The following is a 27,507-nucleotide window of genomic DNA, read 5'->3' on the forward strand; positions in this document are numbered from 1 at the left end:
TTAACTCCTTTTGTTTGTGCAGGGTATGGGAATAAAATATTATGTGTGTCCATATTTAGCAAAGTGTGATGTGGTGAGGGGGGAGAGAGAGAGAAAGGGGGGAAAGGGGAGGGGGAGGGGGAGCAGCCAGGAATATCTGTCTGGAGTAAGCAGGCCATACCTGTGGCCCTATCCCATTGTAGCTTAATGCTAAGGCATTCTGGGATTTGTCGTCAGGGACTGTGGGATCAAAGTATGCTGGAAACGTAGCCATGGATTAAAAAAAAAAGCCTCCCTTTTCTCTATTAAAGGGGAGACCAGGGAAAAAGCAAGAAGTATCATGTGGCATCTGCCTAAAGAAAACACACCTTGCTCTTGGGTCCCTCCAGACAAAGAGCCCATCAGAGTGCTAGGGAAGACTGTGCTGTTCGGTATTAGAAAGCCAAATACAGGCGGGTCCTGATCCCTTTCCCTGCATACATTACTAGCCTTTAACTCCCATGATCCCTTTGCCCCACAAGTTCCTGATTCAGCCCAGAATCAGGCCAATCTGGATATGGGCAGGAGCCTAGATCTTGAACCTCTCTTAAAGGGCCAGTTTACCCTAATTTAGTCTGCCATGGCCACCAGCAAATATCAAACAGTTCTGTTCTGCACATGTCATGAAATGTGCTCTGTTAGTCACAAGTGAACCTTGCTGTAATGGAATTTAAGGCCACTCACCTCTAGGATAATAGTTGAAATTTGGTCTAGTTAATTGGGGCCCAACGTTGTTATCCCTTCGTTCCTCTGGAGCCTCTTGAAGATGAGTTGATGATTTTAGTCTACCTCTTAATGAACATTTTCTGCACCACAAAATCACCGCCACAATCGTTTTCTTAACAATCACAGCAGAGAAACCAGTGATTGAATGACATGGCCACCCAAATGCTTTAACCTCTAAAGATGCTCCTAGTATCTTGGTTGGTCAGTGTAAGAAAACTTTTACTACTGTGATTTATACTGTTCCGGATCTCTGGGTGAATGGAATGATGGGTCTCTAAGGCTCCTGTAAGGGTAATTATTTGGGTATTGACTTTTAAAAATATGTGAAGCACTTTGAGACAAAGGGAGCTATGCAACTGCTAGTCATTATCATCATAGAATGTTTGTATTGAACACAGAGGTGCCGAAATAGTTTGTATTGTCAGGGTGCTGAGAGCCAAACTCTACAACTTGTATATAATGGAAAGCACTGCAAGCCCAGGGAATGCTGCAGCATCCTCTCTCTCTCTCTCTCTCTCTCTCTCTCTTACACACACACACACACACACACACACACACACACACAAATCCCATCCTGCACCACTAGTTCCAGTACCTATGACTGAATGCCTTATGCTTTCCCAAATCTGTCATTGCAGGAAGAGCTGCGCCCTCAGTTTGAAGCAAAATACTCCCAGGTGGAACGAGTAAATCCCATCACAGGAAAACCTGAACCTTTTCAACCCTTCCCTGACAAACTTAGTCGACTAATGGTGTCTGTCTCAGGAATATTCTTCATGGTAAAGTCTTTGATGCTTTTGAAAGGCCATTCTAAATCTGATTCTTATATCACACCAATGGAAACCAGGAGTGCTCCCACTAAAGTTCATAGAGTTACAATGGTGTAACAGGTGTGAGATCGGATCATGTGCAATGCTTGATAATGTTTGGTGGGTTGGTGATAGGTTGGGTTTCTTGATTGTGTGGAGGGCGGGGGGTGCACTCTTCGAATTTTGCACAAATAGAATATAGTGGGCATATGTCTTCATATAGTAACAGAAAAAAAAAATTAAACTGTTTAGTATTTTGTCTCTAATCTAAGACTGCTCTGCTCCCTAAAACAAATTGGACTCTCTCTTTTTTTTTTTAAGCATTCAATCTATCGATCTTGATTTCAGCTGTTTATTTTAATAGGTATTGTTTTCTTCTAATTACACAAGCATTTATTTCACCACAGATTTCTTTGGTACTCACTGCAGTGTTTGCAGTTGTGGTCTATCGCCTGGTAGCTATGGAACAATTTGCATCCTTCAAGTGGTATTTTATCAAAAAGTACTGGCAGTTTGCAACATCTGGCACTGGAGTCTGTATCAATTTCATGATCATCATGTCACTTAACGTTGTAAGTTTTAAAACATTTTAAAAGAGGGATGGGGATTTAAAGAGATGGATTCTTTAAAAACTGTTTACTATGTAATTGTACCTCAGGTAACTTTGTCAATAGCTAGAGAGAAACAGAAGCCATTTATAAATTCTACACTTTTCTGTGCTCTACTTTAAACAGCTGAACAGTTTTGTTACAAATAGCTGATTGTTACACTCTCTTGCCATCTTAAGTATGTATTTTATTAATCTATATAGAGAAACAGCTGCACTTTGTTTATTTGTATTTAAAATGTCCACAGATGTTGTTGCAGTTGCTTTTATTCGATAACACGCTGCTGTTTCACAGATTTTTGAGCTGCCTGTACAATTTCTCACTGCAGGTTGGACTTCACTTGTCCAGCACTCTCGGAACCTGAGCAGTCCCAGATGAGGGAATTTGCTGTACCAGGGAAGGTCCCCTGCCACCGGCCCCCCTCAGCGTGCCACCCTTTCCCACTGCCAGCTCCTTTGGTCCCACTGCCAGCTGAGCGACATGGCTGCCCCAGCCCCACTGCGGCATAGCAGCATGCAGCCCTGCTTCCATGGCACATGACCCCAGTCAGGCTGCTGAACTGCCACGGACCCAGATGGGCTTCCCCGCTGGGCTGCCGTGGCCCAGCCTTGCTGCTAGCCAGGCCGCCACAGCTCTATCCCCACTGCTGGGCTGGCACACAACGCCGCTCAGGCTGCCGCGGCACAACCCCAATGCTGGGCCGGCACACACAGGCTGCACCTGCCCCACTACCATTGCCCTGCTTACACCGCCAGTCTGCTGAGCACCTGGCCCACTACCATCAGCCTCACCTTTCACGGGGCTTTCAGCTGCTGGCCCTCCTGTCCCAGGGCTCTCTCGTTCAGCAACATTCGTGGTCCTGCTGGCCTACGGAAGTTGCTGGACAAGATAATCCCGGTTTAAGGAGGTGCAACCTGTACAAATATTTTCAGTGGCACAGAAAACCATTTGTACGTTAGCAAAATCTACTTCCATTCAATCCAGAATTGTGACACCAATGCCATATCCAATAGGGATGTTTGAAAAAAAAATCTATGAATTCAAGACAATAAGCAAAGGAAATGCATCTATTCAGTCTAAATGGAATAATGTTTTGTTCTTCCTGACTGAGGATTCTAGAATCTCTCCCAGATGTAAAATGGTTCCTAGTAATGAAATCAGCTGTGACACCAACATTTTAAAACTTTAGAGGCATTACAGATTATGGTTTTAGTTTAACTTTTCTCTACAAAAATACATGTTTAAAATGTCTCCTCTATTAGCAGCTTTTGTACTGGTATAAAATGTTCTTTATCATTGCTGATGTATTTATCTACTTTGATATTTTAAGTGTAAATAGGTAAAGATTAACAATTTTGTAGTATTATTACTACTTCTGTTATCTGCTAAGTAGATAGCATCTTCAAAACAGTCTTTGCTAACTTTTTGAGATCATTATTATGCCTTTTCCGGGTCATGAAAAGTGCATAACAAGTGCACAAGCAAAACAAAGCTATTGAAAACATGGACCCACTCTTGCAAACATTTGTGATTTTACAAAGTCAAGCTGAAGTTTGTTTTAGAAGAATAGGTGAGGATCATAATAGCACTATTAAATAGACAATTAAGGTAAATACTAAATAACAGTCATATCTCCATGTAAAAATGAAGTTGAAGGAAAATCCTAGTATAACAAATCTGTGGTTTCTCTCTACTTTCAGACCAGTCACACCCTTTTATTCCTAACTCTACGGATGAAACCCATGGATGCTCATGTTCATACATTAATATCTTTGTGAATATGTATTTGCATGAGAAGTGTTCTGACAGCCATCTCAAAATCTGTGTAGATCTGAGCACATCCAATCAGAAAACAGATCAATACCATGCAATTTAAGTGATCAGTCACTCAGGGTAGATAACATAGCAAATGATGAATTGCAGACAATTTGAGCACTCCATAGACTTAAATATATTTCCATAACTCAGTAGATAGATGAATTCAAGCTACAAACAAACATTTAATTCCTTTTGTGGATAATTAGCCAAGAAAAAAGGGGCTAAAATAGATGAATATTTTTTCATTGCAAATAATTAAGATGTGTGCAGTTCCTTGCCCTCGTCACAGTTATCTTGATATTGTAGGACAGAGAAAAACTTGTGTTTCAATCGAATACTTATTTATTTTATTTGATAGATACTTTAATATTTTCACAATATACAGGCAGTCCCCGGGTTACGTACAAGATAGGGACTGTAGGTTTGTTCTTAAGTTGAATTTGTATGTAAGTCGGAACTGGTACATATTGTAGGGGAAACTCTAGCCAAACATTTCTCCAGAGCTCAGTTTTATTCTCCCACACCTCACTTCCCTCAGTCCCTGTCTGCTGAGAAAAGCCGCTCCGTGTCTCCCTGGTCTGCTGGGGGAGGGGGCGGGGGGCGCTAGCTTCGCGTCTCCCTGGTCTGCTGGGTGGAAGCAGCTAGTGCGGGGTTGCCTCACCCCGTTTGTAAGTAGGGATCCAATGTAAGTCGGATCCATGTAACCCGGGGACTGCCTGTATAATTTTTGCTATAATTTATGCTGTTTCTTTTTCAGGTATATGAAAAAGTTGCCTATCTCCTAACAGATTTAGGTAGGTGCATCTTAAATGCTGGCATACACCTCCATAGTTGTATTGTGTAACTCTGTATTTTTATATCAAATAATCGAAAACATAGTTAACATGTGTAGTAACATGGGGTATGTCTAGACTACATGGCTCCGTCGACGGAGCCATGTAGATGAGTTTACTAGACATAGGAAAGTGAAGCTACAATTTAAATAATCGCGGCTTCATTTACATCAAAATGGCTGCTGCGCTGTGCCGATCAGCTGTTTGGCGGCACAGTGGGGCAGTCTGGACACTCCACGGTCAACAACGGAAGCACAAGGCATAACGGAGTGGTCAACAAAGGCTTCCGTTGTCAATCACGGAGCGTCCAGACTGCCCCGCTGTGCTGCCAAACAGCTGATCGGCACAGCACAACGGCCATTTTGATGTAAATGAAGCGGCGATTATTTAAATCGCCGCTTCATTTTCCTATGTCTAGTAAACTCATCGACATGGCTCCGTCGACGGAGCCATGTAGTTTAGACACACTTATGTTGTCCTTCCCCATACTATTCATTGCCTATCAACTACAGAGAAACCTATTACTTACATGTGTTAAGAAAAACAAAGGAGACTGAAAAGAAAATTGTTGGTCATTAGTCACTAGAGATGACAAATCCCTGGATTCCCCTTTTCCCCCATTCCCTGCCGGTACTCCTCCATGTCAGACTTTTGAGAAGTTTGGATCACAGCTGAACTATCAAACTTTGTCCTAGTTCTTTGTCTTCATCCTGCACTCTGCCTAGTGCAGGGAAACAACTAATGTCCATATGAAATCCCATTGAAATCTGGGATTTATCTAAATAGCAGTAATTTATTATTTCTTCTAGCCTATTAGAATTCTTAACATTTTGTGCCCAAGTAGCAATTGTTTTTAGTTTTCAAATGTTATCACGTAAAGTTGGAAGCCTGAAACAATAGTGCTCTTTTTTAAACATGTCCTGCTGATGACATGGTTTAGGGAAAGGGCTGTGATTGTGTTTAGGAAGATTAGGATTGTGCTACAGCTATTCTCCTCAATTAAGGGGGGGGGGGGGAACCTTCCTTCCCTTTTCCAAACACACATTGTGACTAGAGCTGTGTGGATCTGGGATTTACATTTTGTGGGAAATTTCCAGATTTTGACATGTGTTTCATTTAGAATTGGGATACAACAAAGAATTTCAAAATTTCCCATGAATTTACATTTAAAAAACCTCACTTAGGACTAATTGAAATGTTCTGTTTAAATTTCAACATCTTAGGACTTTTTAAAAATACCATGTTTAAAACAAAGAAAAATGTTCCATCCAGAAAGTCTAACAGGAACATCAAAATTCTGTATAATTTTTCCCCCGCAGAATTTTTTTTTCTTGTTGTTTAGGCAAAATGTCATTTTTCACTGGAAAAATCTTCCAATCAAATTTGTGACCAACAGTAATTTTGACTCTTTAAAGAAATTAATAAGACCAGGGAGTCTACTTTTTAAATTTCTAGTCAGGTGCTGGGGGAATGTTTTATCCTTAACATTTCATTTGATGTGTTCTCTCCAATTTAGTATGATATAGTTGACTATGCTGTGATTTCACAAAGTCTTTCAATGCAACAGCAGCTACAGGATTTATTTATACATATGCAATAATATTAAAGACATGGCAATTCTCTACAGAGAGGAGACTACAGAAAAGTTGTCGCTCAAGTGGCTGATGCCCTGCATTTACTAGCTGTGCTTTACATGAAACTCTACTTTCATACCAACTGGCAAGTGACCAGGGCTTTGGGAGCACCCACAACATTTTGATATTCATTTGGGTCATCAAAGTTCTTTTATATAAACTTGTGCCCAGTTATAGTCAGATTTTATCTAAATGTTTCTATCAAAGCACTTTGTTGAATACCACAGGGAAATGAGAGGCACAACAAAGATTTGATTCATATCTTAGATCTGTTTTTTTCTATTATACATGAAAAGTCCTTTTTGACATCTGGTGTTTATAGAGCATCAGTGATTTCTTTCATAATATGGCTTCTGGTCCTGCAGAAGTAGGTCATGATGATGTACGTTTTGTTTTTCTATATAACAGACTTTCAAAAACTACTTATTATTGAGGATGGTATTCAGGTCAGTCACAGGACTACTGAAAGCAAGAACTAGCGATGACAGACCATTCAAATATGGATCCAACTACCCAAAAGACTGCAATTTAACTGAACAGAACTTCACAGAGTAATTCCTAAAAGCAAAAGGTCATTTATGTCTGCAGCTAAGACAACTAGGCCCATTCCATTACTGGCCTCTGCACTCATACAATAATAAACCTCCAAAGTCCAAATGACTCTGTCCTACCTGTAAAATCTATTGCCCCAGAAAAATTGTAGTTCTCATGCCAAGACTTAGAGTACTTCCATGGATCCAATCTCACTGGCCTTGGGGGGTGGGTGGGAGTATAAACCAGGATAAATGGACTTGCCTCCACCTCCCAAACACCCCCATAATAATTTAAGACTCAATATTAATAGCACCTCTTTTAGAGCAGAAAAAGGCCTTTTTGCCCTGGCAATGTGAGGTCTTGCATAAGGCCAGTGGTAATAGGCAGCAGGATTACCCAATGGCAGCCCTTCTAACAAATACGCCACACAACTGGATGATAGTTATCATAAACTCTGACTAAACAATACAGCTCTAGATTTTTAGAACTGATGCCTTTTCTCAAGACAAACTCTGGTGTGCAGATGCAGATAAACAGCAAGGTCTGCCTATAGACAAACAGGAAAGTGTGCACTCGTTCATAACTCCAATTAAAATGAAATTAAAATAACACTAATATTAACTAAAATTTAAAAAGTCCGTACTCCTATTTCCTTGAATGCCATGCCAGTTAAAAAAGCACATTTAAATTCACTTGACACATTTTCTGAGTTTGACTGTTCACCTGCAGTAGAATCACTTTTTATTGCCCTAGCATCCCTAGATACTTCCTGAACTCATTAAGATAGACAAATAAATAAAAAGGAAAGAAAGAAAAAAAACAGTAACTGAGTGTCAACAGGCTGGGATCATTCAATGAGAGGCAAACCACAGCTTTGTAATGTTTATTTATTCTGTCCCTAAGCAACCATATTAACCTTAGAAGCAACTATATTAACCTATCTCATCCAGTTTAAGAAAAATGCACCCTATCTCGGTTAATTATCTCTTTTTCTTTAGTTAAACAACCCCCAGGATCTGAAAGGGTCTCTATTAAGGACCCCAAAAGAAAACTTAAAAAAACTTAAAGAAAAAATGCATTTTTTTCTCTGAAACAATGTGGCCACATCTTTTTTAAACACTCAAAAGTGTATTTGCTGATTTCAGGATGACTTAGACTTTCAGTCACTCAGGTGATTTTGAATCATTTATCCACATACGGTGTTCCATCGTTCGGTTTTTTAAAGGACCTTGAAATGTTAATGAAAAATATCTGAATTGCACATTTCAATAATAAACAACCAGGACTAATTAAGATAGAAGTCCTGCCCAAAAAAGCTTAAAATCTAACTAGATAAGTGACATGCAAAGAGTGGGAGTGAGGAATTAAATAAAATCTTCGAGGTTTTTGTGTGCAGATTTATATTTGTAATTAAATACATAAATTAAGGACCTATTAATTCCATCTGCTCCCATGCTATTGTCAATTGCCATCTTTGAGGCATCATGGCAAAGATGGGTCTTGATGAGAGAGTATGTGTCCCTGTGGATACATTCAGGGAAGATTCACGGACACAAGGAGTAGCATGGAATAAGGCATGCAAATATTTGTGAAAAGCAGATAGGGAGAGGTTGCTTTCAGTCCTGATCAGTTCACTGTTTGTCTACCATGCCATTGTGTATTGACTGGCTGATGCTATGCAGTATCTGCACTGTCTACTCACTGTCTATACTAGGAAATTATTTTGAAATAACTCCCAAAATAACAGTTTTGAAATAGTGTGTCCATAACACGGGTTAGCTTCGAAATTAGTCGGAGACAGGCTCTCTTACTGTGGATGTGCTACCTCATATTAGAGCCCCAGGAAGAACTGGAAGTAATTACTTTGAATGACTCTGGGTACTAGTTATTTCAAAATAAGCATTATTCCTCATGGAAATCAGGAGTTATTATTTCAGAATAACAAGCTTGTTATTTCAAAACAATGGGCTTGGTAATGTGGATGCTCCGTTGGTTATTTCAAAATAAGGGGAGTTATTTCGAAATAACTCCCTAGTGTAGACCAGGGCTCTGAGAACTATTACCGCTGAGAAGAATCAAAGGAATATTGTGGGTGTGGGTTTTACTGAACCAACTTCTGTTGGTGAGAGACACAAGTTTTGGGGCTACACGGAGCTTCTCTTTAGGTCTAGGAAATGTACTAAGAGAAGAATCAAAGTATCTCAACATACATCAAAGGATTAAAAAGTCCAAGACTCCGGAAAGAGAAAGCTGTCAAAATGGAAACTGGAACTCTCACTGGTATTTCATAGATCAGGGACTCCTTTTTGATTTGTGCATAGAACCAAGCTGACCATAGCTGGAGTAGGAGTTGTGCGACCTTCTAATTACATACTTTACTGAGGAAAAAATAAACATTTACTTAAAGGGCTAAATTAATTAAAACCCTATCATTTGTTCTATAGGAAACTTGTTGACCCAGGAACTCTTTAAGATGCTAGCAACTTCATTTCATTTGTAAATGTGTAATGTGTACTATGTTACTCCTTTTAGAGCACCCTAGAACAGAATCTGAATGGGAAAACAGTTTTGCCTTGAAAATGTTCCTCTTCCAGTTTGTCAACTTAAACAGCTCTATCTTTTATATTGCTTTTTTCCTTGGCAGGTAAGTTATTTTTTATCTTGACTTCATTTCCTAAAAATAGAGGGAAACACATACCAAACCCTTAGTGTTAGGTATTTCATTATGGTAATGTATTAAATTGCATTAAAGAAAATATTGTAACATGCTATTGTTCGAGATTTATTCATCAGCAGAGTTTGTGGAGCTGGGTAAAAAAATAAAGCCAAATACAAAGCAGATATCAGCAAATTTGCAGATACAAAATGTGTGCCCTCATGTGCACCCATATCTGCAAAAATGAGCCATGGATATCTGGATTAACATCTGCAGGTGGGGATACCTGCGGATATAAAACAGATATATCTGTGGATTTTCAGGGCTCTACCTATAAGCAGCAAATGCTGTGTAGTGGTTTCCAGACAGGATTGGGAGCCAGGATTCCTGTATTCTATATCTATATCTGGTCCTGTTACTAACTCTAGAAAATGTAGACTTTAACGTTTCATTCTAATGGAGCGTGATTTACTTGAAGATGCAAAATGGCAGTGGGTGCTGGACATTTTGTAAGCTTGGGCAAACCTCTTGACCTTGATTCATTTTCACTATTTTTAAAATATGTTTGATAATATTTGCCAATCTTACAAAATTATTGGAAATGCTAATTCATTTATGTTTCAAACACATTTGAATTCTTTGACTAGAACTTCAAAATTTTATGATGATGGGTCAGTTAAAGATTGAAAAAGTAGGTAACATCTGGTTAAGAATATTCTAGAAATACTCTGTTTAACTATAAACAACTGAACATATTGAAACAAGCTGCAGGGAATATTACAATCCATGCTAATTATATTGGAAACCTCTTTGGGTCATCTGTTTATGTCTTTTATCCTTTTCTGACTTGCTAAATCAGACCTAAAATGCATACTCCATAGCTGAGGCTCCAATATTAGAACTCAGTCTTCATGAGTTGATCCCTGTGCCCATATGGATCTTCATAGACTGGATGGGTATGATGGTTTTCCATCCTGGAGTCACTGCAGAACTGAATATGAATGCAGGGGATTGTTTCTACACAATATAAAGTTTGGGTCTACTTTATATGGATGTCTGTACCAGTTTGGATTCTGAAATAACTTAGGGTATGTCTACACTACAAAGTTAATTCGAACTAACGGACGTTAGTTCAAATTAACTTTGATAGGCGCTACACTAGCGCTCCGCTAGTTCGAACTTAATTCGAACTAGCGGAGCGCTTAGTTCGAACTAGGTAAACCTCATTTTACGAGGACTAAGCCTAGTTCGAACTTACTAGTTCGAATTAAGGGGTGTGTAGCCCCTTAATTCGAATTAGTGGGAGGCTAGCCCTCCCCAGCTTTCCCTGGTAGCCACTCTCAACAACACCAGGGAAACTCGTATGCCCCCCTCCCGGCCCCGGATCCCTTAAAGGGGCACGGGCTGGCTACGGTGCCCGTGCCAGGTGCAAGCCTGCCAGCACCCAGCTAGCAGACCCTGCACCTGGCACGGCTCGAGCCAGCCACCCGATGCCCCCCAGCCCTCCCCCTCTTCCCGGGACCAGGCTGGCGGTCCCGGGAGCTTGCCCGGGACTGCAAGAGGCGGGCACCCGCCTGGTCTAGTGCGGACATTGTGGACCTCGTCCACGACCTCCGCACTAGGCACAGGAAAGTGGCCGTCTAGGGCAGGAGAGCTGCCAGCCTCGCCACCCAGGAGCAGGTGTGCATGAAAATCAAGGTGGTCCACTGAGTCCCCCGACCCTGAGCCCTGAGCTTACAATGGCCGTCCTGGGTCAGACCAAAGGTCCATCTAGCCCAGTAGCCTGTCTGCCGACAGCGGCCAACCCTAGGGACCCTGGAGGGGATGGACCGAAGACAGTGACCAAGCCATTTGTCTCGTGCCATTCCTCTCTAGCCTTCCACAAACTTTGGGCAGGGACACCACACCTACCCACTGGCTAATACCACTCCATGGACCCGACCTCCATCACTTTATCTCACTTCTCTTTAAACTCTGTTCTAGTTCTAGCCTTCACAGCCTCCTGCAGCAAGGAGTTCCACAGGTTGACTCTTTGCTTTGTGAAGAACAACTTTCTGTTACTAGTTTGAAGCCTGCTACCCATTCCTTCCCTTTGGTGTCCTCTAGTCCTTCTATTATGGGAACTAATGAAGAACTTTCCTGTATGCACCCTCTCCACCCAACTCCTGCTTTTAGAGACCTCTATCCTATCCCCCCTCAGTCTCCTCTTTTCTAAACTGAAAAGTCCCAGTCTCTTTAGCCTCTCTTCATATGGGACCTGTTCCAAACCCCTGATCATTTTAGTTGCCCTCCCCTCTCCCACCCTCTCTCTTCCCCTCTCCCACCTCCTTTTCCCAGTCTCCCCCAGTTTTGTTCAATAAAGAGAGATTCTGTTTTTGAGCCCACGTTTTCTTTATTTTGTACATCAGGAAGAGGGGCTAGGGAAGGGTAAGTGGAAGGAGGTGAGGGAGGAATGGGGTACGAGCCCCCGATGGGGAGGACTGGGGTGGCTCTGCGGGCTTCTGGGGGTGGAAGCTCTCCTGCAGCCCCCCAGTTGCCTCCTCTCCCCAGATGGCAGCCTGCGGCAAGTGCAGCTGGTCTGATGGCTGAGTGCTGTGATGTGCCCAGTGTGGGCACTCCGGGCACTCCAAGCCAGGACTGCATTGCAAGCGGGGCACCCCTGAGAACTGTCTGTCCAGGGTGGGGGTTGGGTCCCTTTAAGCACAGCCCTCGGCTAGCCTGAGACAGCAGCTCCACGCTCTAAGTCCTCATCTGATGCCCTGCCGGCACTGCTTCCGGCCGTCCTTAACCCCGGTTCAGGGTCCACTCTGTGTGGACATGCTAGTTCGAATTAGCAAAATGCTAATTCAAACTAGTTTTTTTGTCTGGATGCATTAGTTTGAATTAGCGCTGTAGTGTAGACATACCCTTATACACACCTTTCCCTCCAGAGTCAAGCTTCTTTTAGATCCCATATTTTAGCTCACAGCCTTCAGCCACTTATTTGAACTGTTTATAGTTAACAGGCTTGATCAATGGAGAAATTCAACAATTCTAGCAATATCAAATGTTACTGGAATTTCCATTAAGAAACTAAAATCTCTTTTCTTAGATTCGCAGGCCGTCCAGGAAAATACAACAAACTTTTTAATAGATGGAGACTGGAAGAGGTAAACAATTTATGTCTGTCCGTCTGTCTGTCTGTCTCTCTATATAAAATTCCTACAGGATGACAGAGTGATGTCAGCATGTCACTCATGTCACCCGTGCCCAGCTTCAGGCCATAATCTCCACTCCCCCTTCCCTCCAGAGCTTAGATGCTCTGGGCCCCACCAGCCTTGCACAGGCTGCAGAGGCAGCTGTAGCTGGTCTCTCCTCCCCAGCAGCAGGCCCGGGGCTGTCCATGGGTCAACAAAGCAGACCTGGGGCTCAGCCTTCCCTGGCCGCCAGGGGCAAAGCCGGGGCTAGCGCACTGCAGCCTCAGCTGTCCCCACAGCTGGGGCAGGGCAGGGTTAGACCGGGGGGGCGGGGAGGAGATCCGGGGCGGGGGGACGAAAGGGGCTAGGGGTAGAGCCAGGGCTAGTACAGACTGTGCTGGAGGAAAAGAACCAGGGCTAGTGCAGTCTGGTCCTGGCCCACACTAGTGGCCAGGGGGAGAGCCAAGGTTTCCTACCCCCTGAGAGAGGGGGTTTGGCAAGTGTAGCAACAAGGGGGCACAGCCCCCTAGTTCTTTTGTAAAATCTCTACATGCAAAAAGGAAATGCTGGTGTGTGTCTAAGTCCTGGGTCATATTTATTCTTTCATTAAAGTTGTGGTGAGAAAGGTCAGATCTTTTTTTATTTCCATAGCAGAGGATTGGGAACTAAAAAGTGGTACTTCTCTTCTGAGTTCTCAGCTTTGTTGTGCAACCTTGGACTGGAAACTCCCCTCTCCGTAAAAAGGAGGCAGAAATCTACCTTATCTCATTGGCCTGTTAAGAGGTTTAAATCATTAATATTTGTGAGGACCGTGGAGATTCTTAGATAGAAGACACAGTGGGAGTGCAGCTCATTATTGTTGATGGGCTTTTATATCTGAGAGTATTTCTTTAAAAATTGAAGTCAAAGTTTCCAGACTTATGCACATAAAGATGCTAAATTATGCTACCTCCCCTGATTTCAGTGAGAGCTGAGCTTACTCAGCAGCTCTGAAAACTAGAATAATAGAATCCTAGGGCTGGAAGAGACCTCAGCAGGTCATCAAGTCCATTCCCCTGCCCAAAGCAGGACCAACCCCAACTAAATCATCCCAGCCAGGGCTTTGTCAAGTCGAGACTTAAAAATCTCTAGGGATGGAGATTCCACCCCCTCCCTAGGTAACCCATCCCAGTGCTTCACCACCCTCCTAGAGAAATAGTTTTTCCTAATATCCAACCTAGACCTCCCCCACTGTAACTTGAGACCATTGCCCCTAGATCTAGGGATCTTCTATTCAAGTTCCTAGATATTTATTTAGAAGCCTAACTTCCAGTGCCCAGGTCTGAAAAAGTTGGCATCAGTTATTAAATACTATTGATAACTTATTACCTAATTAAAACAAACTTATGTCCAAGTGTCTAAGTTACAACTGTCACCCTTTATGACAAATTAAACCACTCTTAAGTAAACCAAAAGAAAATTATGCACCATAGCCATTTTTCTTAGAAACATCTTTAAACTATAGAGGTAAAAGTCTGCCTTCATTGAACTCCTGTTCATGTCAGGGGACCCAGCATTTCACCTCAGGAATGTAAACATTTCATTTAGGCTGTGCATATAAAAACTAGGGGAATGCAGTTTAAAATATAAAAGTGTTTTAAAAATATACATTAATACATAACTTTTTTCCTTTTCCTTCAGTGTCATCCTAGTGGCTGTTTGATAGATCTCTGCTTGCAAATGGGAGTTATCATGGTTTTAAAACAAATGTGGAATAACTTTATGGAACTGGGTTATCCGTAAGTTCACTCATTGAGAACATTATTTTATTTAAAAAAATATGATCATTCTCTTTGCAGAAGTAGGAGACAAAGAAAAAGTTCAAATGTATATGAGAGAAGATTATGGCTTTTAATTGTGAATCTTAACTAGGTATGCAAAAGTTGTTCCTTAGCATATAGTTGCAAGGGGTAGCATATGTTCACACACATGGGAAATACAGGACACTGAATCATTTGCTTTAAATCTTTTGAACTTCATACAAGCCCCATCCACTGGTTTACTGACATGTGGATGTGAGTACCAAAGTTTGGATCCATATGTGGATTTCGACATATCTCAAGATTAGATGCTGAGATCTGAAGATTTGATACAGCTCGTTATAGAAACACACAGAGAATTTGGATCTAGATCGGTGCTTTACTAGTGATCAGGAAGATTAATCAGTGTTCCCTATAAGCTGAGCACTGGGACAGCCACCCAGGAGAGATTCAAATGTCACCCAGCTGATTGACAGAACGCCCATAGCAGTATCAAAATACAGGACTATGTAGCACTTTAAAGACTAACAAGATGGTTTATTAGGTGATGAGCTTTCGTGGGCCAGACTCACTTCCTCAGATCAAATAGTGGAAGAAAATAGTCACAACCATATATACCAAAGTGTGTGTGTATATATATATATATATATATATATATATATATATATATATATATATATAAAATAAAGCCAAATACAAAGCAGATATCTGCATATATACTTTGGTATATATGGTTGTAACTATTTTCTTCCACTATTTGATCTGAGGAAGTGGGTCTGGCCCACGAAAGCTCATCACCTAATAAACCATCTTGTTAGTCTTTAAAGTGCTACATAGTCCTGTATTTTGTTTCAGCTACACCAGACTAACACGGCTAGATTTCTATCACTATTCTACATAGCAGTATGTGTTTCTAGTGGTGGTGCACATTCGCACATTCCTCAGTGCACATAAAATGTATTCTGCAAATGGATGGAAAAATTAGAGGGAACATTAGGATACAAGTTCTGATTCAAACCCCAAATTTGCAACACAAGCTTTACTCTCATCTCTGTTGCAGCATGTCCATTTTCAAAGCAATTTACACATGCACATGGACTGTAGTACACTGTGAAAGTTATACACAGCTTATTTTGTATTTCTGGAACCGCTTACTCAAGAAGCTGCTAATTTGCACCACAGAGTCCTGTTGTGGCAAACGCATTTTCAACCCCTGTGCACCTAGAACATTTGATTATTAAAATTAGTTCCCTATTTTGGGAAGGAGCATGGTTCCTGAGGAACCCTTTGACCAGATGATAGTAACTTGCATTGTTAATTCTACCCATAATGTGACACAACAATTTTATGGCAGTGTGATAGCTCCACTAATGTTAAGGCAGAACCTGCATTTCCACTTTAACAGGAGTGCAAAAAGATCTGCAAAAATCTTTCTTTTGGACTAATTACTGTTTCAAAATATTTATAGTAGATTGAGCACTGCTTGATTTTTCTCTTGTGGTTTGTGAGGAGTGTATATTGTTTGAGTTTCCTATGACTTTTATATAGAGCCATGTATCCTGGCACCACATTGATCAAGGCTGAACTTACACCAGTTCTTAGCATTAGGTTCTCTTTTATGGGGTTTCCTGATCATAACCTCTTTGATCCGTAGCTCTTAAACCAGAAGCTTTCCTTTCAAAACAATACTTCCAGAAGGATCCCCTGAATAACGCAGGCTGAGAACCGCTAATGTTCCCAACCTACCTTCTCAGAAATCTGCCTAGAGCAGAACTCAAAGGCTATGTCTACACTACAGAGATTTTCCGAAAAAATGGCCAGTTTTCTGAAAAAACTTCACTTACGTCCACACTGCAATCGCTTTCTTTTGAAAAAAATTGAAAGAACAGAGGGGCTTTGTCTACACTGCAGGGTTTTTGCACAAGCAGCTTTTGCGGAAGAGATCTTCTGCAAAAACGTCTTGCACAAATGTGTGTCCATCCCTCAAAAGTTCATCACAAAAGCAACGTGCTTTAGCGCAAGAGAGCATCCATACTGCATGGACACACTTGCATAAGAAAGTTCTGATGGCCATTTGTAGAATGGCCATCAGAGCACCTGTGCTCTTTCTGATAGGCTCTTTTTGCACAAGAAACCGCTGTTGAGCGTCCACACTTGAAGAACTCTTGCGCAAAAAGGAGTTATTCCTTGTAGATGGAGGTTTACTTACACCACAAAAAAGCCCTTTTTTCTGCCATTTTACTGTAACTTTTCTTGCGCACAAACGCGCTTAAGTATGGACGCTCCATGGGTTTGCGCAAAAATGGTTGTTTTTGTACAAAAATCCTGTATTGTAGCCATAGTCAGGGGTTTTTCCAACACTGGTAAACCTCTTTCTATGAGGAAGAAGCCTTATTCTGAAAGAGCTCTTTCAGAAAAAAGTGTGTGTGGACGGGGAAGAGAGACTTCTTTCGAAAGAAGAGGAAAGAGAAAAAAGCACAGGTGCCCTGGTGGCCACTTCGCCCATAGTAATCACAGCTGAAATGCGAGAAAGAGTCCATTCAGTGTAGATACTATCTGTTGAAATTGCAGATCGCTTTTTCGATGCGCTTTGTCAGTGTGGACGCTCTCTTTTGGAAGAAGTTTTTTCAGAAGGTCTCTTCCAGAAAAGCTTCTTCTGAAAGAAGCCTGCAGTCTAGATGTAGCCAAACTCATGCTTATGTTCAGTTCCGAACTTTACCCTGACAACTTTTTTTTAATATGTTGCTTTCTTCAAAGAGGCAGTGGCTGCCGAACACACAGTTCAGTACCATTCAGGTGATAACTGTTTGGAGCAGATAAGAGCCATAGTTTGAGCCTCAAATGTGCACAAAAAATATGTTCTAACCATAAAATGTTTGTCATGTGATTAGAGAGGAGCCAGCTGTACCACAACCCAAACCCCATCCAGAGCTTGGTGAGCAAGGGCGCCCCAGTCTTTTTGGGAAGGCAATGCCTCTCTTTGCCTTTATTACCCACTTCTCAGAGTTAACTTTAAAAGCACACATAAGATAGCACAAAAGTGCAGTTGAGGAAACATAATAATGTGCTGCTCCCCTCTCCTATAGGATGGATGCTGTAAGTAAAGAAAATGAAATTTAAATGATTTAGTCAGACTAAAATAACTATTTCAAAAGGATTTTCCTTGTTTCCTTCCCCATCAGATGCGGTGAGCTTGGTGTTCCCAGGTACACCATCCAATGTTGTTCAGCCATAAAGCTTTAAGGAATACTTGGGCCTTTTGAATTGTTTCATGCTGTTAACATTAATTATCTTTCATAATCTATATTAAACAGCCTGTGCAGCTTCTAGTTCAGTGGTCACCAACCAGTAGATCAGGATCTACTGGTAGATATTGGAACCTTTGACAGGTGATCCTGATAGGTTTGTCTGGGGAGCTATCAAATGCCGGCACTTCATTTGCCCCTCTCAGCACTACTGTGCTGTTCCTCCTTTGTACCTTGGAGGAGCCCCTCACCCCTGGGAGCCTCTTTCTTGCTGTGCAGGGCATAGGAAGAAGAGGAAGGGGAACACTGATGTCAAGGTTCCCCTCCCTCCACCCTGTGCCCCATCTCCACAGAGCAGAGGGGGCAGGGATGGAAAGAGTTTGCTGGCCGCTTTTGGGAGTGGTGCAGAGCCAGGATAGGGGTGAGCCTGCCTTAGCCCCCTGCACCACCACCCAGAAGCCACCTGTGGTAAGAAGTGCCCAGTTGGAGCCTGCATTCTAAACCCCAACCCCAGTCCTGAATCCCTCATGCACCTCTGCCCCCACCCAGATAAAAGTGAGCAAGGATGCAGGAGGGGGGAATGGAGTGAGCAGAGGCGGGATCTTGGGGCAGGGGCGGGAATGAGGCATGGCAAGAGTATTTGGGTTTGAGGTAGATCCTGGAATGCACTTAAATTCAAAAAGTGATCTCGGGCTTAAAAAGCCGGAGACCACTGTTCTAAAGAGAACAGCTAGGCCAAAATTTTGAACATCTTTAAGACACTGGCAGAATATACTACATTTCTTTTGACACATCAAATTGCATTCCAGAGTTCCAGTGTTGAAACCCTGTCTAAAAAGCTATGTTCACTGTGTGCCAGCAGCCTGATAAAAATATTTGGGGCACTATTCAGTTGCTGCTAAACCTGAAGCACTGAACAGAGCAAAGGTACAGAGGGTATTGGAATTCTTGTCTTCCCAGTTCAGCAGTATCTTAACTTCTTTATCTCACAAATATTTGAGAACAAGCTTCCTCAGTTCAATATTTTCCCTTTCATGTGCACTAGGCATTGCTGGGCATTCATACAAGGCCTTTGTTTATCCTTGGGACCTTTTCAGCAGCAAAAGATAGGAGAAGCCAAAGGATAAACTGGATTTAGAAATGAATAACAGCCGATTGACACAGCTATCAGAAAACACTTTCCAGCACAATCTCTTTTCAGTGAGGTGTGAATGTTGCCTCCCTAAAGTGTGTATTCACGTGACTTCCAAATGAGCATACAGTTGCAGTCTCTGATTTCCCACTGCCCAAGCTGAAATAATACTTAGCACTTGCATAACCCTTTTCATTCAAAAAGCTTTCTACAACCTTTAGCTGATTATTATTAACTGCTTCCCCATGAAATAACCATTGAACAGCATCATAAGGGCAGGTTACAATCCTTCTTGGAAACATCCTCACTAAAAGAAAAAAACAATATTTTTTTAACAAGTATTCTGTAAAGAAAAAAAGAATGTTTAAAAAAAACTTTAGGTTTGTGCACCAACAACTTCACCCCAGCCTAAGTGCCTAATATTCCATTGAAGTTGAAAGTAAATCTTTAAAATGACGCTTAAGTTGTATGTAAGGTCAGGCTCTCTACTCTAGCTTGAATGTCATTCTCTAAGAATATTGAGAAACGCTCTTGGAAAGTATGCCCACAGCTTGGAACAGTTCAAAATAGCCCTACATTTATATCAGAGAATTCTGTAAATTCTTGAACAAGCATCGGTGATTATACAAGCTCCGTGATCTGTCTAATGTAGGTTACTACAGAACTGGTGGTCACGACGCAAGATCAAGAAAGGAGGCCAGTTATTGGAGCATAAAATTTCACTACCTCAATGGGAAAAAGATTGGAATCTGCAACCCATGAACCTCCACGGCTTAATGGATGAGTACTTAGAAATGGGTGAGTAAATGCAGAGAAATATGCAGTTTTCTTATGGGAATCAGCAGCAGTTCCAAAGTTTTTCCTTTTTTAAACTACACTTATTTCCACTTTCTAACCTTGCAATCTGTTGTTAGTTTTGCAGTTTGGCTTTACCACCATCTTTGTCGCTGCCTTCCCACTGGCACCTCTCCTGGCATTGCTTAACAATATTATAGAAATAAGACTCGATGCTTACAAGTTTGTTACACAGTGGAGGAGACCTATGCCTGCAAGAGCAACAGATATAGGTAAGAGAGCATAATGATGACACGCAATCACTACACTACCTGTATGAGCACTACAGGTTTTTCCAAGAAAACTTGAGGAATGTCCACACTACAATTGCATTCAAAAGAGCAGAGGGGTTTTTGTGGTATTGTTAATCCTCATTCTATGAGGACGAGCTCTTTCGCAAAAAGGCGTGTGTGGATGGTGAAGGGAAAGTTTTTTCAGAAGAAGAGGGAAGGGGAAAAAGCACAGGTGCCCTTGTGGCCATTCTGTGCATAGCAATCACTGCTTACATGCGAGATAGCATCCAGGCAGTCTGGACACTATCTTTCGAAAAAGCATGTTGCTTTTTCAATGCACTTTTGCAGTGTGGACTCTCTCTTTCGAAAGAAGTTTTTTCTGAGGATCTCTTCTGAAAAAAGCTTTTTGTGCAATAAGCCTGTAGTTTAGATATAGCCTGAGTTATTAAAAAAGGGCCAATAGCCCCTTACATAAGTGTGGCTGTGCATAGGAGACAGTATATGTACCCCCATACTATTAAGCAACATTCACAATAAAAATTTGCTTTCCTTCTGATTTCCATTATAACAATTCTTTGATTCCTCATCTTCACTCTCTTGAAAAGACTATCCTTTTGGGGTTTATATACTGACAAAGTAATCATTTTAAATGGTATCCCAGATTTGGGCATTTGGGATTCACAGATTGGCTCTAAAACTAGAAGGCACCTGTTGTGTGAATCTAGTTCAGACACACAATAATAGTACAATTCTTGGAAAGTTTAACATAACTCCAGTCTGGATCTGAACATTGCTTTTCTGGCACAATCACTGTGTTTCTCATAAAACCAGAAAAATTGCCTAAAACGAATGTTCTCATTCTTTTGATTGATTCTTCTTTCTTCTAGGTATCTGGTATGGAATCCTTGAAGGAATTGGAGTCCTGGCTGTCATAACTAATGCATTTGTTATTGCAATTACTTCTGACTATATCCCCCGTTTTGTCTATGCATACAAATATGGCCCGTGTACAGATGAAGGATACAGACAGGAAAAGTAATTCAGACATTTTCTAAATATTCTCTCTCTCTCTTTCTTTAACTATCTTGCTGCAGAAGTGCATTCCCCCCCATTGTTTGCCTTCATACTGTATAATGGATGACTAGTATTTTGTCTTTTATAGTTACATAAACCTGACTGTCACATAGTTTTTCCACAGAGATGTAGACTTAAATATGATCATGATTTTTCTTTTCCAACCCCCTTCACCAAAGTGAAATATAGTGACTGGCTTAAACATGAACAGAGGAGATGAATGGGATAATTGAGACATGCACATAGGTTCATGCACAATTTAAGTACGTAGCAACAAAAATTGATATCTGTAGTGTGTGTTAGCTCTTTGACCATGCCACATTTAGGCTGAGTCTATACTGCAATCCTCTTTCGCAAGAGGAAATGCAAATAGAGTGCTCTCATTTGCATTTCTTCTTCTGATCCCTTTTGCACAAAAACCTCTTGTGCAAAAGTGAGCCAAGGAGGAAATGCAAATGAGAGCGCGTCATATGCAAATGAAAATGGTCCAACTCATATTCAATGGTCCACAATAGCCCGCAGATCGTTTTCAGCAATACTCACTATTTTGTAGTTGTCCAATTGATTTTTCCTTCCTAATTGTAGTACTTTGTGTTTCTTCATTTACGTTCATCTTGTAGATTTCAGAACAATTCTTCAGTTTTTCAAGGTCCTTTTGGATTCTAATCTTGTTTTCAATTACTTGCGACTTCCCAAATTGGCATCATATGTGAATTTTATAAGCCTACTTTCCACTCTGCTATTAAAGTCCTTAATGAAATCATTGAATAGTACTAGATTCAGGATTTATTCCTTTGGAGAGCCCATTAGATGCACTCTATCACTTCAACATAGGACTGTGGTTCATCTGTTCCAGTATCTTGTCTTGAGATGGGCCAATCTCAGACACTTCAAAGGAAGGCAATAGGACCCTGTATTGGACAACTGTGGAATAACTTACCCTAAGCAGTTAGTGGCTGGCACATGCCCTGAAGCGGGATGTTTTCATAACCCTGACAAATATGTATTCTGCCTAATGTAATTGTGGTTGTTCTTGTTATTCACACAAACATCTAATTTGTTTCATCTTGACCTTGCAGCAATGAGTACTGCAGGTTAATGAGTAAAGTGTTTATGAATGCCACAAATTAATTACATATCTGTATTCAATGGTGAAGCAGTGTTTTCAGCTTTAACTCCTGACATGATTTTTGGCTTGTTTGGCTGCTCACCACAGTGGGTCACGTAGAGAGAGCCAGTCAAAAATAAGCCCAGGGCAATGAGTGGTTGCAATTCACAACATCATAGAAATTTCCTGTAGTCATTTATTACTGTACTAGCTGGAGTTACCTGGTGTTGCTCAGGAAAGTTGATGTAACTGAGGTGAGGAGCCTGAGGAGAGGGAGGGGGAAGGGAGCTGCATGCCTGCTGCCGCTGCCTGAGCCCGCCCTTTGTTTCCTTGGTCCTCCGCTGTCCTTAGTGAATGACTGTCCCCGCTGCTTCCCCCAGGAAGCCACTTCTCCCCACACTGCCAAACTCCATGCAGCCCCAGGAAGAGGCATCGGTCTCTCATCTCTTCCCTCCCGCAGTCCCTTAAAGCCTTCTCCTGGATGAAAGGTTATCCCATGTGAAGTTTGGGAGTGGTAGCTCTTATAGTGTCCAAGTTATTAGCATACAAACATTCTCCTTTATATATTAGATTTTGAAAATAATGACTTTGAAATTGCCAGGATCCATTATTTTCTCTGTTCTTATAGTGAGAGGAGCTGCACAAGTCAATCTGAGAATTCAGTTCACAGCAGTGATATTTTTTTCTACTGGAATTTATTCTTTAACATTCAGGTTTTAACCTTTGGGAAGGGTTGTTTGGTTCCATCCATCACACATGACAAAAAATAGAAGGGGTGACACTTGGAATGAAAAAGTTGTTTTTTTCACTGATCAGAGTTCACTGTGCTAGTTCACCATTAAAGGGTGCGTTAAAAAGGAATGATTAGCTAAGAAGTTGTTTATCTTTGTTCCATTTTCATTGCTGGTACCTCACAATTTCTAAAATGCCAGCTGGACACTTGGTTTATAGTTCTTTTGCTTGAAAACTGCACATTCAATAGGTGGTATGTTAATACCAACTTTATAAATAGATTTCATTATTTTATTATGTTTTATAGTTTTGTTTGTGATTTTAAAGATATCACTGATACAACATCAGGACTGTGTCTAGACTGGCAAGTTTTTCCAGAAAATCAGCCGCTTTTCCGGAAAACTTGCCAGCTGTCTACACTGGCCGCTTGAATTTCCGGAAAAGCACTAACGATCTCATGTAAGATCATCAGTGATTTTCCGGAAATACTATGCTGCTCCAGTTTGGGCAAAAGTCTTTTTCCGAAAGACTTTTGCGCAAAAGGGCCAGTGTAGACAGCACAGTACTGTTTTCTGCAAAAAAGCCCCAATCACAAAAATGGCGACCAAGGCTTTTTTGCGGAAAAGCGCGTCTAGATTGGCCATGGACACTTTTCCGCAAAAAGTGCTTTTGCGGAAAAGCAACCTGCCAATCTAGACGTGCTTTTCCGAAAATGCTTTTAACGGAAAAGTTTTCCGTTAAAAGCATTTTCGGAAAATCATGCCAGTGTAGACGTAGCCCAGAAGTACATACCCCTTTGTTCCAGGTGAGAAGACTTAGTCTATGTCTAGACTGCAGGCTTCTTTCAGAAGTAGCTTTTCCGGAAGAGACCTTCTGAAAAAACTTCTTCCGAAAAAGAGCGTCCACATTGCCAAAGCGCATCAAAAAACTTATCTACTTTTTCGAAAGATAGCATCCATACTGACTGGATGCTATCTCGCTTTTAAACTGTGATTACTATGAACGGAGTGGCGACCAGGGCACCTGTGCTTTTTCCTCTTTCCTCTTCTTCTGAAAGAACTCCCTCTTTTTCTTCCGCACACGCCTTTTTCTGAAAGAGCTCTTTTGGAAAAAGGCTTCTTCCTTGTAGAAAGAGGATTACCAATGACGGAAACCCCCCTCTGTTCTTTCAATTTTCTTTCCAAAGAACGCAATTGCAGTGTGCGCATAATTGAAGTTTTTTCGGAAAAACGGCTGTTTTTCCGAAAAAAACCTCTGTAGCGTAGACATATCCCTATTGTTTTAACTTTGTACCATTCTTTATAGTTTCCTCTTACCTGGTTTCTAATGCATGGTCAAAATGTCCTGCCTCCTTGTCAGTGTCCTCTTTTGCTTTTTTCATCATTGATGGGCGGGGAGGGAGTGAAGTTCAGGTGATGATGAATAGGCTACATTCTGGCCTCACTAGATTTGATAGATAAGCCTCGTAAATTATTTTTGCATTGTATGATACTGTTGATGCTGGTCCATTTGGGGAGGTGACCGCTTGTCATAAAAGACACTGCTTTCATATTCCTCCCTTCAGAATGCCATTTAACAGGCACTTAATTTTGTTATATAAAGCTACAAACCCATCCAATGCACGAATTCAGTGGGAATCTTAACCTGGTCAGGGGCAACTGGACCCTGCTTCACAATGGCAAGCTCCTCATGAAAATTATGCTTTTTAAATTGCCACTTTTCATAGGCATTAGAATGTTCTGTGAGGATGACCACAAACAGGTTGATTTTTTTTGTACATATGTTGTAGTGTCTTACTAGGAAAATGATTTTGGAGCTCAGATTAAAGGTCGCTATTTTTTCTTGTTCCTCTTCATCTTTTCTTACATTTGCCTTGCCCTTGAGGCATCATTTCTCAGCCAGACTGATTTAAGTAGGAAGGATAGATTTTCTGAGGAAGAAGAGAGAGCTCGTTAAATTTCTTCAGGGACACCGGGAGCCTTTAATCTTTAGGGGCATCAGTCAGGATTTGTATGTAGGTTCCTTTCACTAATGATCAAAAATTGTTGCCAATAGAAGGCTTTTTGACATGTGTGAAAATCAGTTTGATGCTCTCCATTTTGTTCAGAGTGGTGTGGCAGGGTCAGACCCATTCCTGGGTCCCTGACCCCTGCTCTGGCCACAACCCTATAGTCTCCCTTGCACTTTCTAATGTTTTGGGCTTGTGTCCCTTGGTCAAATGGGCACTGGGATAGATACTCTGGTCAGCCAGTCCTCCTCAGTCACCAGCTGGGCTGCTTGTGGAAGGGAGCCCAAACACTCCCTGTTTGAGCCCTCATCTTCCCCATCTGTTCTCTTTCCTTATCAGCTCTCTCTTCCCTCTGCCTCCTCCCAAACTCCTCTTCCACTTCCTTCTTGCCCTCCCCCCAGGGAAGGCTTTTAAAGAGGTCTGTGGCAGTCTGAAGTTAGCTCAGCTGACCCTTAATTAATTTCTATCAGCTCTGTCTCAGCTCCTGATTAACCAGGGCTGCTGCTGTTTTTTTCAGAGCTGCCCCTCTCTCCTTCTAATCAAGCCCTCTCACCTGCCCTGTCACGGTGGGTAAGAGACCAGGTCATAAAAGTCACCATCACGTTAACACTATTTGCCTTTATTGCTGACTGATTCTGCAAGGGCACTGAGCTGCATTTACTCTCTTTATGTGAAGTTATTCCTTGTTCAACAATTTTGCCAGGACACTGCAGAGAACCTTGCTTTGTGAATGACAGTGATGGGTAGCAGGTTTAAAACTAATAAATGAAAGTTCTTCTTCACACAGCGCGTAGTCAACCTGTGGAACTCCTTGCCAGAGGAGGCTGTGAAGGCTAGGACAATGACAGAGTTTAAAGAGAAGCTAGATAATTTCATGGAGGTTAGGTCCATAAAAGCCTATTAGCCAGGGGATAGAAATGGTGTCCCTGGCCTCTGTTTGTCAGAGGCTGGAGGATGGCAGGAGACAAATCGCTTGATCATTGTCTTCGATCCACCCCCTCTGCGGCACCTGGTGCTGGCCACTGTTGGCAGACAGGCTACTGGGCTAGACGGACCTTTGGTCTGACCCAGTACAGCCATTCTTATGTTCTTATGTGCCTAATGGTTGGGACAATAATGAAAGTCGGCATCCAACTCTTTTTGGAAGCACAAAATTCATTTGAAAAAATTAGCATGAGGATTTATGCCTGAAACATCCATTGACTTTATGGGACTCTTTCAGCTAAAAACCTCGCCACTACAAATAAAAGCTGATTTGAAAGGCATACCAAAATGCATGAGAGAACCATTTTGCATGCACAGTCTATGATAAATAGTTGCTGTTTGCAGAAAATATTTTTATTGTGTCTTTTCCTTTCAGATGTTTACAGGGATATGTCAACAGTAGTTTATCAGTATTTGATTTGAATGAGCTTGGTATGGGATATTCTGGATACTGCAGGTATGTGTTACAAGCACAATTTGTTTATCTCTATATATAGTAAAACCTGTGCTATCCGGCATTTAACTAGCTGGAAAACTTTAGAAACCAGCAAATTTCCAAATTGGGAAAAAACTTGTTAAAAGCAAAAAGCCAACAAAAAAAAAAAAAAAAAAAGGAAACTGGTGCTTTCAGCCAGGCCGTTCCTCAGGCGCTACCCCCACCCCTGCCAGACATGTGTGCAGCACATACCTGGAGGAGGGGTGAACTGGCACTCAGGCTGCCTGACGCCAGGCTGCATCCCACCTCCTCCACCCTCATGGCTCGTGGCCACCCAGCCCACCCCTGTGCCTCCTGGCCTCCTCCCACAGCTCCCAGCAGCCCGGCACACCCATGGCTAGTGGCCGCCCTGGCACTTCCCTCCCACTCCGCAGGCCAGCCCCCTCACAGCTTCTCCCTCCTCCCCCCCGGCAGGCTGCCCCTGCCATCTCTGCCCCCCTCACCAGGCCACAACCTGCCCACCCCCATAGCTCGTGGTCCCCCCCAGCAGGCCACAATCTGGCCCCCGCACCACGCCCGTCCCCCTCCTGTAGGCCCCGCCCGCGCCTGCCACCCCCCTCCCCATCAAATACCCGGAATTTTTAGAAAACCAGCATGACCTAATGCCCGGGCGTGCCGGCTAACACAGGTTTTACTGTAAAATGTTCCTTGTTCTTTAAAAGTACAGGTTGAAACTCTGTAGTCTGGCCCACTCAAGTCCGGTGACATCCATGGTCCGGCATGATTTTAGCCACATGTCTACTTATCATGGGTGTCGCCAAGTTACCTGCAGTCCCATAAAGTTCACAACCACCAATCCTGGCTGTCAATATTCTGTGCTGTTATTTAGCTCTAATTTACTCCCATCTTCCAAGAGCCCATAAGCAGTGGCAGTGTTGGTAATGCTGCTAGGCAACATTGACCTCCTGAGGTTCAGCAAATCCAGCCCAGGATTTGCTGTCAGTGGGAGTTGTGCAGACAGCATGAGTACAGTGTATGCGGCAGAGAGCCACAATGCAGGCTGAAGTGAACTTTTCCCTTCCATTTAAAAAAAAGCTATGAAAAGCATTT

The 27,507-nt window shown here is 42.0% G+C and overlaps 1 protein-coding gene across 11 annotated transcripts in view; it reads left to right on the forward strand.

The window, feature by feature from the left end:
• ANO3 (anoctamin 3) overlaps positions 1-27,507 on the forward strand; it is a 380,410-nt gene that overhangs the window by 342,018 nt on the left and 10,885 nt on the right. For all 11 annotated transcript variants that reach the window (XM_075927761.1, XM_075927756.1, XM_075927758.1 and 8 more), the window contains 10 exons: positions 1,383-1,523; positions 1,961-2,125; positions 4,737-4,773; positions 9,513-9,624; positions 12,728-12,785; positions 14,493-14,590; positions 19,641-19,786; positions 19,903-20,055; positions 20,943-21,090; positions 26,338-26,418. In XM_075927761.1, coding sequence (XP_075783876.1) covers positions 1,383-1,523; positions 1,961-2,125; positions 4,737-4,773; positions 9,513-9,624; positions 12,728-12,785; positions 14,493-14,590; positions 19,641-19,786; positions 19,903-20,055; positions 20,943-21,090; positions 26,338-26,418 — 1,139 coding nt within the window. The remainder of the gene's footprint in view (positions 1-1,382; positions 1,524-1,960; positions 2,126-4,736; positions 4,774-9,512; positions 9,625-12,727; positions 12,786-14,492; positions 14,591-19,640; positions 19,787-19,902; positions 20,056-20,942; positions 21,091-26,337; positions 26,419-27,507) is intronic.

Source organism: Pelodiscus sinensis, chromosome 4 (genome assembly GCF_049634645.1).
Source record: "Pelodiscus sinensis isolate JC-2024 chromosome 4, ASM4963464v1, whole genome shotgun sequence".
Lineage (NCBI taxonomy): Eukaryota > Metazoa > Chordata > Testudines > Trionychidae > Pelodiscus > Pelodiscus sinensis.